Here is a 13,801-nt window from a genome sequence, read left to right on the forward strand (position 1 = left end):
TATTGTGAATGTTAATGCATTTATTTTGTTGTCTTATATGTTTCTTCAAAATACAAATGTGTCCAGATCAGTAAAAGAATATAATCACCACATTTAGAAATTTAAAAAGTACCATTAATTTGATATTAACTTCTCCTTCCTCTAATATTGTTTTATTAATGACAAGATTTGCTAGTACTATTACAGAATCTTTTCTCATAATTCTACATTCCAAACAAATTCTATATATACCACCATCACTAACAAGTAGACCATACAACAATTTTCACTATTCATACTATGGTTAGGAAGAAGGTCAAGCTTGGATGGATTGTTAATGATTCGGCTAGAAGAATTTCCTTCAACAAAAGAAAGAAGGGATTGCTGAAGAAGGTGATGGAGCTTAGCACTCTATGTGGAGTTGAGGCTTGTGCAACTGTCTACGGGCCTTATGATCCAATACCAGAATTTTGGCCATCTCCGTCTGAGGCTCATCGTGTGGTCATGAGGTTCAAGAGCATGCCTCCGATTGAGCAAACCAAGAAAATGCTGAATCAAGAAGGGTTCCTCAAGCAAAGAACTGACAAAGTGAATGAACAAGTAAGGAGACTGCAGAGGGATAATCATGAAAATGACATGATAGAATTAATGGGCCAATGTATGACGGGTAAGAAAGGACTAAATGCTGTGGGCATAGAGGAAATCAGTGATTTAGCGTGGGTTGTCAATGAGAAGGTGAAAGCCGTTCAAGAGAGAATTGTTACTTTACGAGGAACGATGGCTCCACAAATGATCCCCAACAACGAGATAGGCGGAGGTGGTGGTAAAGAGGATAATAATTTGATAGAGGCTGCAGGTCTACATAGGCAGCCGCAACCATGGTATGTAGATGTCATAAACCCTCCTCAAGAACAACAACCTATTCACCTTGGGGATGGTATGGCTCTACCTTATGGAAACAATGCTCCATGGCCAAATACATTTTTTCCTTGATATAGTTCTTGATGGAGTTCTTGATGGTTGTTATGAGTACTTCTAAGTTTGTCAATTGTGATTTTTCTTGAATTTCAATTCTTCCGCTTCTTTCAAGTTTCATGTCTTAGGTTATTTGTGTTTTTTTTTATCTATGTTTTATTTTCATCGTATTAAGTTTGATCCCATTGGTGTAATGCTAATGAGTGAATAAAGGAGTACTCAACTAAGTGTTTTCTATCCAATAAAGTGAATTAGATATATAATATGTTTCTTGTTTTTTGCTTGTTGCTTGATGCTTGATGCTTTTTCAAAAATCATCATAGTAAGATTTGCAACATAACTTTATAACATTTCTATTTATCTTTTTATTTATTTTATTTATTTTTTATTTTTTTATTTTTTTTCAGAATTATCATTTTTCGAATACGTTTCTGTTTGGTAGTATCATATCATGGCAAAGTTTAGATTTTTCATGGGAGGAGAACATTATAAGGTTGTTTCTAAAACCAGTCAAACATGCATGTTGAGATGAACAAACTCTTGCGAAACCATCAAAAATTCCTCTCATTCTTTTGTTGTATTACATTGTTGTAACTTGTATGCACTATTATCATTTTGTATTGAAATCAACTGAAAATCAGCAAGTTACAACCTTGTAAACATATATAGATATGAACTCTTGCATCTTTGAATAACTGCTCCAAGCTGAACAACATACTTACGCAATCCTGACCATTACAAAGGTTGTGGGGAAAATGTACGTATGTGATCCGCTCTCTCTTATTAATTTTACCTTTTAGTTCTTTTCTACATTTCAGATCCAAGAGAGAAGAAAAAATAATACCATAAAGCTTTTACGGAATAAGAGGAGGATGGTACAAAACTTAACACAAATAAAGAGAAAGGAAGGGAAACTAGAAACTAGCACACACTTTCTGTGTATGCAAAAGATTAGTTTTCCAATATTTTTTTAACCAGATCACCACAAAGACAATTTTCTAAGTGCAGTGATGTTGTCGATCACTCACCTTATTATACATTGATCTAGTTTATCATTATAATCCCACATTCCAAACCAGCTTGCATCCTCTCTCTTTCCAAGTCACTAAAATAGCATATATGTAGGTAATATAATTAAGGAAAAAAATTGCATTTCTTTATAAAAGGCACATCTCGTTATCAAGGTTTTTTCATATGTACGTGCTACTTTGAGCTATGGAGAAAAGGAACTTTCAAAGGTTCATACATACTTCTAATTTCTCAACCATGCATGGCAAGTGGTGAGATCGAACTCCTAGGATACTAAAGATATAACAAGAATACCTTCAAGAGGTACTATTATCTTGCTTGGTACTTACACAAAAAAATGACAGAATAACAACCTGTTAGGAGACTAGTTGCCCAAATCTGGGTCACAGTTACTTCAACATGGACAAAACCTAAATAGGGTTATGGTGAAGCTCAACCTAGATGGAGTATTATCTGGTGGAACTAAATGTGGCAATATTAGAGGGATATATGATTAGGAATAGTGAAGGAAATGTGTTACTAGCGTACACATGATCACTACTTGAACTCGTTCCTCTTCCAAGAATTGTAAGTTATCAGGACTAAAACGTTGTCTAAGATATGATTTGAACAAAGTGATTGTAGGTTTGTAGTTAGTAATTGACTATTAACTAACAGGGGTAGAGAAACCACCACGGTACTACCTTAACATTACAAAGGCCACCATCATACAGGGCATGCTCAATTTGTTATTAGTCGTTTGTTCATGTTTAAATTATTATAGCTAGAAAATTGTAAGGGTAAACTTGGCAAACTGTCAGAAAAAGAGTTATAAATTATATGGGGGATGGGGGTTTACCTACAAAGCAAATTTACAACAGTCAAGGAGAGTTGTCAGTTAAGGATACCACTGGACAGTTGGGCATTATGGTGGGGTACACAAGAAAAATAACCAAAACAAGGGTACAACATATCAAATGATGATACAGTGAAACTTAATGCTAATATTGCCATGATGGACCAAAAATCAAGTATGGGAGGTATAATAAGGAACTCAGAAGGACATGTCAAACTAACCTATACAGGATCAAGTGGTCCAAGATGTGCGTTGTACTAGGAACTTAAAGCCATGCATCAAAGTAGGTCTTCAGAGGTGTAATTAATATACTTAAGAAACAAAAGGTCCTTGTTTGATAAATTTTAACATTAGCAAAAGATGATTGCAAAAACTTGACATTTCTAGGTCGTTTGATTTTTTTTAAAACGTTGACAACAATTTTTATCTAAGTTAGAAGATATCAAACGAGATAAATATTTGTAGAGAGAGAGAGAGAGATAAATAAACAGAGTTGCGCTGATTACTTAGCAAGCTTATATAGGAATCAAGAATGTAAATAGTTTTTCCCTCCTCTTGATAAAGTTTACTTGAGAATCTAATGCATGTAGTGGTTCATGTAACCCTCAATTTTTCTCAAAGAAATTTAAATGCACATTCCATTCTTTCTCTTTTTTATTTTGATTTGTTTGGTTATAATTTCTCTAACAAAACCCTAAATAAAATTCAAAGATAATAACTTTTGTTTTTAATGTTTAGTTGATTTGCAGGTTGATAATTAAATTATAACTATACTTAACTCTAATCTTCCATTGATTGACCTTTTATTGTGGCCTTCAACGTGAAAAGGACGTATGTACTTTTTCGTTACATTCTTGTCCTTCACGTTGTTCTCATTTCTATCCTATTATTTCCTCTACTTCCTGGTACGTACATATCACCATCTCACAACCACATCTAAATTCTCAGAGAGTTTCCCATAGTTTGATATACTTATTTTCTTGTTTATGGAGTTGCTAAGCTAGTCTCTTCTTTCTTTTTCTTTTTATATATATTTCGATAATTTATTATTTGTCGAGCTCATATAAGTTCCTCACAAATGTTGAATGTCTAGCTATATATACAACTAAAATAGTAGTTCAATTAATTTAGAATAGATGTACATTTAATTTAGCATTGTGGAAACCTAATATAATCCATGCAAAGAAGCAAACCTAGTATTGAGGCTTACGTCTATGACGTACTTGCCAGATCCGGCCACCTTTTCAGAGGACTTCAATCCATTGCATTGAAAAATACACAAGTTACGAAATAATAGAAAATTAAATGATCGAGTAAGTTAGAATTAAATGAGATTTAAATTATACATTTTTGTACCATGTTTTTACTAAAATGAAACTCATGTATTTGTATTTTGTCATAAAGGATTCTCAATTTGGACTTTAAAGATGTGTTGAGTAACTGACAAATTAAATATTCCTTGAAAACCTTAGTTGACAAGGAACGGAAAGTCAATTATATTACTCAACGGTACAATGCTAAGAAAACGTATTGAGAGCGAGACATATTTCGATTTCAAAAGATTTTGATAGTTTGAACTTTGGACCAAGGAACTAACTAAAATTGTACTTCGATGAATGTTTCCAGGGTGACCAAAAAAAGAAAGATTTAATTAATTACGAAATTTTTGTGTTATTTTCGGAAAGTATTGAAGAAGCAAACAAAACGTACTACTATTAAAATGTTCATTTATACAAAAATTTCCGGTGGGAATAAACGAAAACAAAAATATTATTATAAAACGTTCATGAAACTTTTGGAAATTTAGTTCATTGGTTTGGACGATATCAAAATGTCAAAACCTTCCTCTTTCTACCGATGCTTATCGATATATCTATCTAATAAAAATGGTTAGTGTGGGGCCCACAGGGTCCCATCCAGCGGCTAACATTATTGCATTTAACAAGTTGTGAGAATGCACTTTCAAGTGAGCTCAAGTAGTGTGATGGTTAGCTAAAGGTTGCTGGGTGACACTAGATCAGACTTACAAGTTAACAAAGGTTGTTGGGTTTAGGCCTCTTGGGAAAAAGGTCTGGGCCTCTGGGAAAAATTAATTGGGTTGATTGTTCATCACCGGCCCATAAGCACGGGGAACCCGTAGTTCTAGTTCTAAATAATACCGATTTTAGTTCTAGTTCTATATTGGTCGATTACGAAATTACGATAATTAAAACTTGAAAGAGAAGCTGTGAACTTGGGAAACCAACCTAAAAAACGAGATCCATATATATATATATATATATATACACTATCCTTTTTTTTTTCTTCGATAGAATATAATACATTAGCTTAAAAATTGAAATAGAGAGACTAAGGATGATTGACATATAACAATACATGATTTTTATTATTTTAGCTCAAAAAATTGATTCATCCTCACTTTGGGTAACAATCAACTCTATCTATCTTACGTGAGTTGTTAATTGAGCAAAGCGAGCGACCTTGCGATGAGTTAAAATAAAAGACTTGTCTATCGCCTCAAAAAAGTCATGTCTGTCTACAAAAAAAAAAAAAAAAAAAAAAAAAAAAAAAACCCCTCTTCATTGTTCTTCTCCCATCGGATCAATCTTTTTCCCCTTGGATCGGTGCGACGTCCCTTCAAAACCTTCCTCAACTCTCACAACTCGCCGTCTCCTCCGCTCGTTCTGCACCGCTCTGTGGTATAAATAACAAAAAGTGGCTAATTAGACCGTGAGCAAAGTGAATTCTTGGCTTAGGAGGAAAAATATATATAGAGACGTAGAAGTGTTATAATGAATGCATGTCTGACTCATCTTTTTTTCTCTTTATTAACAAAACCTACTTCACAATTTCCCCATCATCTTTGATTTTTTGTCTCGCCTAGATTTTTACATTTATAATTCCACAATCTGCTCCAGACTATTATCATTCTCTTGCGCAATCATTCTTCTCGATCCTATTGCATCTTATTGTTCTTTTCCTTCTTCTCCACCATCCTATTATTGCATCCTATTGATTTCTCATCCGCCTTGGAGTGAGGTGCACGTAGTACATTAGTTGAGTTTTTATGCCTTGGAGTGAGGTGCACGTAGTAGTACATTAGTTGAGTTTTTATTTATTGGATGACCATGAATTTGGTTTTTGATTGGGCTTTGTGTCCATGACCACCGAATTTTTTAGACCCATCTCTACACTATTAAATATGGGTCCTGTATCCTACACCCACCAAATTGCATTGGGCAGCCTCCAACCCAAGCCCAACAACCAAGTCCAATAATAATACACCCCCCCCCCCCCCTAAAAAGAGAAACCAGAAAACCGGTTACAACCTTTTTTTCATCGTCTCTAACAGTCTCAACCTTGTACATATTTAATATTGATGGAGTTGCATCAACGAACCACCATTGTCGAATGCCCAATGCCCATGCCACTAATAATTTCACTCAAGTTCATCTTTAGCTTGATCTCATCAAGAACGGACTTCGACCCAATCTAAAGTTCGATTCAAGGACTTATTCAATGAGTAATCTATGTTTATAGACTGCTGGAGCTGATAAGGGAAGATACATGCATCATTTCATAACTTGGCATATCTATAGCTCCGCTCTAATTATTATTTTGGATTTCAATGGGATAAACTTAGTTGTAGCGTATGTAAAATGGGACCATAGTGCATCATTTCATTCCATAGTTCATGATTCCGAAATCATTGGAATTCCAGGTGATGTATCGAAATTTACAAGGTCCTCATTTTCACCAGGAAATTATACATTGCTGGAATTAAACTGTTTTTTATTCATCTTTTATATTCATTTAAACATGAAATAAAAATACATGAGCAATTAATTTTAAACAAATAAATATTCAATGGAATTTTATTAAATTGCAAATCAATTTAACCAACAAATAAAAATACAAATTACTAAGTAGTCAAGTCATTTTTTTTTTCATGTGATGTCTTAGGTCCATTTTTTTCCGACTTCCAAACTTTTTGAAAATTAGTTTACAACATTTGAAGGCTCAAAATAACTATTACTATAAATTTAATAAAACGCTCAAATTTTTTTGACATAGTCTCCCTTGTAAATTTCACATTACACTTCATAAACCTATCATAAATTCATACACGTCATAAACTAACAAACATACATACATGCATAGCCACAAAAACTTCCAACATAGTCTACCCTGTAAATTTCATGTTACACGGTATAAACCTGTCATAAATTCATACAAAATACTAAGTACTAAACTATCTACTATACTAACAAACATACGTAGCCTAAGATACAAACCAATCATAAACATATTGGTTAGAATTAAGAACGAGCACTAACAATTTAACACAGTTACAAAATAACAAAGTAGTCTAAGATATGAAAAATTATTACAACCCAAATGTCTTCAAATGTCCAAGTCCAAGTCCAAATGTCTCCCAACATCAATTAGAAACATAATTCCAAAATCTAAGTCTAAGTTCAAAAGTTTAATTAGAAGCATAGTTTAAACTAACACAAATCTCATAATACATAGTTATGCGCTTTCATCTGAGAATAAATGAATTGAGTGCACAAACTTAAACGCCTCTAGCTAGTATAGATGTTCGTAAACTCATTGTGATATATATATATATATATATATATATATATATATATATATATATATATATATATATATATATATATATATATATATTCTCAATTTAAGCTTTCTACCATGGAGATCATCACCATAGCGCATTTATGGACCAATTTACCAAACGATGGTCTAGTGTCGCTCAAGCCGAGACTTTGGGCTCAAACGACGTCCTCAAATCGCTCTATCATATACCCAAACGACCTGGCCATGTCATCTGAGACTTTGGGCTCAAACGACATCCTCAGATTACTCTATTATATACCTAAACGACCCTGGCCATGTCGCGCGTCCATCATAAATACCCGAGACTTTAGGCTCAAATGACATACCTAAACCGCTCCGCTATATACTTAAACGACCTCATGGCGTTGATTGGAAGTGCATCCTAACGATATGATAAGGTCATTTGGGTCTCAATACAATTGTAATTTTGGACTTTCAATGACTTAATTTTTTTTTTTTTTAATTAAATATATATTTCCATTTCAAATTAGATGATATTTCAATTTCAAATTACTTAAATTATTTTCCATTGTTACTTTTTCATTTTCAATTACAACTTCTTTACCATCAACATTTATTGCCACTTCTTCACTTTCCATTGCAACTTCTTCACCTTCAATATTTATTCTCATTTTCTTTAATTTGTTGTTGCACCTCAAACATTATATTACCTCAAATGCTTCTTCTTCATTTTCATGTTCCATTTTGAGTTTTAATTGAGTTTTGATGGAGTATGAAAATAGTAAAGAGTAAATGAGAAACTTGAGTATTCAATGTAATGTGAAGGGCCAAAAGGGTTGGCAATAGGTTTACCTTGATAAGTTGGAGAGTGCTCAACACAAACTTGTAATATTTTTTTTTGGGTGCCCAATGCAATTTCATGAGTGACCTATTAAACTAAATATTCTAATGTATTTGAGTATTTGACACCAAGGTTATCGAAAAAAAAAAAAGGTATTTGACACCAAGATTTGATGCTAAATACAAAGAGACCTTGGCACTGGGATGGTTAACCAAGATTTATTTTAAAGGGGAGTTGAATTCACTGATTTTGACCGTGTTTTCCATTTTTCTGTTTTCTCAAGTGAACCGAACACACAGCCTAAGAGAAGAGGGTCTTCTCATTTTAAATCCTCAAAAAGCTTCTCGAACAAGGTACGTCATCACATACTTAAACCTTAGAATAATGCCTTGTTACCTGATCAAGTTAATTACAATTACAGGTCTTCATTTGTTACGTTTAGTTTGTTTACAACAGGTTTTTACAATTAAATTACAAACCTAGTTAGAATTTTGTTTTTTAATCCAAATTATTGTTTATTTTGAGAATGAGGTGGAAATTAATTAATGCTGGTTTTATCTGTTTAATTGAGTGTGAATTAGAACTCACAGAGGCTATAAACGAGATGGAGGATCAGCAGGTCCCACCGCCACAACAGAAACAAGACATGACTGAATGTGTCGCTGCATTAGAAGCTGCTCTTCTTCCTTGCTTGCCAGCTCGAGAGCTCCAAGCTATCGATCGTTCTCCTCATCCTACTCACCAAAGTAAGTGTATCTACTTTTACATAACATTGTCCTTATGGTTCAATTCATTGTAGTATACCGGATTTGAATGTGCTTCCGCTCTTTTTATGGCTACTTGGTTTTTAAAAAGATACTGTAAGAGTTCTAGAAACAATTCTAAGAAGATTAGGGTTTAATAAACCATAAGTAATTACATGTAAAACGAATAAAATGTAATTACGTAAGCAAAACTGAAAGCCAAAACTTCCAATTTTAATGTGATATTACATAAATATATAAAAACGGCACGAGTCACACAATGAAGACCTGCAGGGCTATCTTGAACTTTAGCATGAAAACTTCGTATGTGCTACTGTCCATGTGCGTTTGTACATTTGGATGTTTAGTGATATGCCTAGTCTTCAGATTTAGCACCCCTAGTGTGTTCCTTAGCCTCGTCGCATATTGAAGTACTTCTTCTGGATTTAGGCTCTTGCTCATATGCACATATAGCATGCTAATTCTTGTTTAGTCTTCAATCCTTGGTGCTTGGCGTTTGGTTGGTTTTGCATGTGGAAAAGTGGTATGGGATGAAAAACTTTTCTTGGTGCACGCACAAAATTTTCATCCCTAGTGCAATCATTTGCCCAGTCACATGTAGAAGTACTTCTTTTGAACCTAAATTGTCCACACATATGCCTTGCAAATATGTGCTCTAGGATGTAGAAGCTTTCTTTGTTCGCACTCAAAATATTGTTATCTGTGCCAAACACCATTTCATCACGATTGGTTGGTCAACGAACCTGCGAGAATTGTCATCTTTCAAAGTATTAACATTACATAAAAGTTGTCCAAACTATTATGGTATAAAATCAAAGCATGTTCATTGCTAACTTAGGCGGCCGTTTACTTAGTGAAGCCGTTTACTTAGTGATGCAATATATATTTACATTGACACAAAGTGTGCTCATGCAAGTTCCAAACTGAGTTATTAAGTAGATATAGCATGAAATGAGATTGGGGAAAATAATGAGAACCGATATAGTAAGCGACCAACCCGCAGAAATTTTAAAATTAAATAGGGTATTCAGTTCTCTGTGAACCTAATGATTTAAACGACTATGCGGTCTTGTCCGATGATGATGGAAAATACATCATCGAATATCCCATGTCGAGTAGGATGAAGAGATATAAGAAGTCAATAGACAAAGTATAATATGTTCTCTGAACCGAATAGTATAATTCTAAAGGATTGTACATCATAATAACCAACTCTATGGGCTAATCCCTATTATGTAAGACTGAATTCCAAATATTCATGAATACTTTTCTTGAGAAACAGAACAGAAATTATTGTTAAGGAATTTGTTTGACAGACCGTGCCCAATCGTGTTGGTAAAAAAATATTGGGAGGCAAACCAGTCTGTTTTATCCAATCTATTTGTGCCTCTGTCAATGTTACTTTTCTATAAACATGGAGTTGACCATAAAAGAAAATATGAAACAATGAAAATAAATAAAGAAATAAAATGACATGGGAAGGTAGTAACACAATTCGGTAAATTAATTGCCGACTTTAGTATTTTTGACATGGCATTTATTGTGATATTCTATTATATAAGAAAAATGAAACATACCAAATTGAGTTCGTTATCGAATGATTTAATGAATTGAGGATTGGTTTGTTTGAGAAGCTCGTTCTCAAATGTGAGTTTTTTGAAATTCCAATCACAGTAGAATTGAAGATTCTCAACCATAATAGAACATGGATACATGTTGGAAGAACATGGATGTGGATGAGCATGGATGATTTTCAACCATGATCATCCAAAGGGATTATGGGATCTAGTATAATTCTTTATCTAGTCACTGAATCAATTGTGATAATAGAGAATACAATAAATTAGTAAGCGTTGTAGTCCATCAAGGTATAAGGGCATCCTTTACAAATCCAAAGAAACGGAACTGCGCATGAAAAGCTGAAATAAATGACTTAGACCCAGGAGATAAAGGATTTCCAATTTAAATCCAATTCCCTGAATTAGATATATATTTTCATTATATTCATTTGATTGAACTAAAACATCTGAACTATAAAAATTGAAATAAAAGCTCAAATTGACATTAAGAAAATGAAGGCATGACTAGAGAAGCCATGGATAGGAAAATAAAATAATACCATTAAATCATTAGAAATGTTGCGTCCTTGAAGTCCTTTGAATGAAGTTATTCTTCTCAGTGACAGAAGGTGCCCGCAAGTTATACTACTACAAAATTGAGTCTTTAACAAAGCCAAAGAAAGAAGAAGAAATTTTTAATATTGACTCTTCCATGGCCTGATAAGTTTGACTCACAAAGAGTAGATATAAAGAACCCAGGAACAGAGTTTTGATTTAAGAGAATAGTTTGTAGAAAGAAACTATAGGGAAATTAACCACATGGAGTGAAATAGAGATTAGTGAGTGAGGATAAGGGAGACGAACATTGGTTTTTCCTTTTATTTTTTGGAGTGAAACAGTGTGACTATTGGATATTGGAAACGGTTAAGAAAATGGGCACAACGAATTGCTTAATACAATGAGTTTTATTAGTTGCGATTATTTTTCACTTCAACAAAATCCGGAAAACGGCTACAAAGGGCGGAAGTAGGGTGTGCTGTTTAGAAGAAATTAATGGGGAAGAGAGATACACCTTTTCAGACATAACAAATTTGCTAAATAACAGATCTGCCTTTGAATTTACTACTATTTAGTAAGTCAAATAATTTTTATCCAAACTCGTTGAACCAAAAGCGGTCGCGAACAGGAGTTCGCTTCATCTATTAGGATAGATAACTGTGGTTAAAAATTGTATGAGACCTGAGATATAAGAATATCAGGAGTCCCGGGTATACCAAGTTTATAACAAGAAATGGGTAGGCTCATTAGAAAAGCATTTTAGGTAGATATAAGTTCAATTCGAATTGAAAGAGATGGCTCAGCTGTCTCTTATCCACTAGTTGGAAGAAGAAGTTTGTGTGTGGCGATTTGTGCTTAGATAAAAGTATAATTAACACAACGTAGACGAGTATGATGTTCCTCTATTCTCAAAGATGCACTTGATACTCCTTGAAAAACTTTTACCTCTAGGGCGAGAGTCCCAACCCGAGTACTTAGTACTTAACTTAACTATCCCCTATCTTAAACCCCCCCCCCCCCAGAAAAAAAGTGTGTTTCCTCTCCATTGTTTAGTTTATCTGTCTTTTTTGTTCATCATAATATGCCTCTGCCTTTACAGTAAGAGAAAGATGTATTGCTAGGTATAGTGATCTTTTTGCTTCCAGTTGATGTAGAAAGGCACGCAAGAGAATTCATGGAAGCTGCTAAAAAGCTTCAACTGTATTTTATTGGTTTGCAACAAGAAGAGAATCCAAGCGAGGCCGAGACACTCCGAAAGGTAATCCAAGTCAAATGAATGCAATCGTTTTGTAGGAAGCAGCAACATTTTTCTGGTTGGACCATCCTTTTCTCTTACAGAGTAACTTAAGACGTTTTTTATTGAATTTTCTTAGGAGATCTCAGCTATGGAAGAAGAGTTGAAGACTAAGAGTGAGCTGATCAAGAGGCATGAAAAATTAATTCAAGGTTGGAGAACGGAGTTGAAAGAACAGCTAGATAAACATGTTACGGAGTTGGAGAGGGTTTAAAGTTGTCTTTGGTTAAACAAATCAAAATTTCTCGAAAATGAGAAAGACGAGGAGGAGAAAACAAGCAGCAAAAAGAACAGAAGAACCCATCTACTCCTTGTAAGGAAAATGAGTATTGCTTTCTACAACCCATCTACAGAAGAACAGAACAGAGATACCCTTTTTCAAAATGAGTATTGCTTTCCATGAATTCCTTACTGTTGAAAGAATGTGGATATCAGTTCCTTGTTCTCTCGGGCTCTCTCTACAATCTACTCATAATTTCACTTCTTTATTTTGTCTTTACGAAATTGCCGATGATATTCCAGGAACCTTAATTTGTTGACTCAAATGCGACTTAAATATTTACCACTTCAAATTGCATTATGTAGTCTTTAGCATTTCGAAAAAATGAGATCACACAATAAAAGAGTCTGAAGGCATAATCGATTTTGGATACTTGTTACGAGTTTCCTGGAAAGAAAAGGCTGAGAGCATACAATGATGTGTTTATAGTGTTACTGTGTTAGCTAAATATTTGGCCCTTCAAAAAAAAATGTAGCAGCCATTGTAAGATACGCAATGAAGAGGAAGTTGATTTGTAGTGGTTCCTTTCTTTTTCTTTTCCTTCATTCAAAATTGTGCAATGCTTAGGTGATTGCTATAGTAACTTGTTTGGGGTTCTTCTTTCTCGTTGCCATGCATTGGAGTTGTTTTTAGCTCAACAGAAATCTCCGAAACAAAAATGACCCATGCAAGCGTATCGTCCAGTACCACCACAACATCTAGTTTAATGGCACTGATGCTGCCAATGCAACATTTCAGTGGCGGTGACAAATGCATATGTGCAACCACTGTTCTAAAAATCGGTCTAGGCGGCCGCCTAGGCGGTCTCTAGGCGCTAGGCGGTGCCCAACCGACTCGCCTAGGCCCTAGTCGTTTAAAAAATCGGTGAACCGACTAGGCGGGTCTGGGCGGTCCAGTCAAGTTTTTTTTTTTTTTTTTTTTAAATGTCAAAAAATAAAGGCCCGTGTAGGCTTAAGATTTAAATGAGTTTAAAATACTTAAGTCTAATGTAAATTATGTCACTGTAACAAAGAGTATGTTTTTATATGAAGTCAATATTCTTCAACTATTACACATTTTTGTAATAAGTATTTTTGTTTGTGTTT

The 13,801-nt window shown here is 34.2% G+C and overlaps 1 protein-coding gene, 1 long non-coding RNA gene and 1 pseudogene across 4 annotated transcripts; 2 read left to right on the forward strand and 1 right to left on the reverse strand.

The window, feature by feature from the left end:
* The first annotated feature begins 279 nt into the window (after window positions 1-279).
* LOC147516420 (agamous-like MADS-box protein AGL80 pseudogene) lies at window positions 280-972 on the forward strand (annotated as a pseudogene).
* Window positions 973-8,554: 7,582 nt separating this feature from the next.
* LOC147516421 (mediator of RNA polymerase II transcription subunit 28-like) lies at window positions 8,555-13,239 on the forward strand. Of its 3 annotated transcripts, XM_086589018.1 has the most exons (4): window positions 8,555-8,614; window positions 8,843-9,007; window positions 12,264-12,400; window positions 12,516-13,239. In XM_086589018.1, exons 2-4 carry the CDS (start codon window positions 8,866-8,868, stop codon window positions 12,648-12,650), a joined length of 414 nt encoding a protein of 137 aa, XP_086445144.1. In that variant the 5' UTR covers window positions 8,555-8,614; window positions 8,843-8,865; the 3' UTR covers window positions 12,651-13,239. The 3 variants fall into 3 exon arrangements, with proteins under 3 accessions (XP_086445144.1, XP_086445142.1, XP_086445143.1); XM_086589016.1 differs by lacking the exon at window positions 8,555-8,614 and having other exon boundaries at window positions 8,695-9,007; XM_086589017.1 differs by lacking the exon at window positions 8,555-8,614 and having other exon boundaries at window positions 8,723-9,007; window positions 12,288-12,400.
* On the reverse strand, window positions 9,141-12,268 carry LOC147516422 (uncharacterized). Its single transcript, XR_015211024.1, has 2 exons — window positions 11,145-12,268; window positions 9,141-9,768 (listed from the first exon to the last, which is right to left on the reverse strand). It is a non-coding gene; the product is annotated as an uncharacterized LOC147516422 (long non-coding RNA).
* Window positions 13,240-13,801: the final 562 nt, after the last annotated feature.

This window comes from Coptis chinensis, chromosome 2 (assembly GCF_015680905.1).
Source record: "Coptis chinensis isolate HL-2020 chromosome 2, ASM1568090v1, whole genome shotgun sequence".
In the NCBI taxonomy this organism is placed as follows: Eukaryota; Viridiplantae; Streptophyta; class Magnoliopsida; order Ranunculales; family Ranunculaceae; genus Coptis; species Coptis chinensis.

Excerpts from the sequence above, each read along its gene's own strand:
- LOC147516421 (XM_086589016.1), top strand. The coding sequence starts at position 8,788 with ATGAGGTGGAAATTAATTAATGCTGGTTTTATCTGTTTAATTGAGTGT. Across the intron at positions 9,008-12,263 it reads TCCTCATCCTACTCACCAAA|GTATAGTGATCTTTTTGCTT; the intron begins GTAAGTGTATCT and ends ATGTATTGCTAG. Across the intron at positions 12,401-12,515 it reads AGGCCGAGACACTCCGAAAG|GAGATCTCAGCTATGGAAGA; the intron begins GTAATCCAAGTC and ends GAATTTTCTTAG.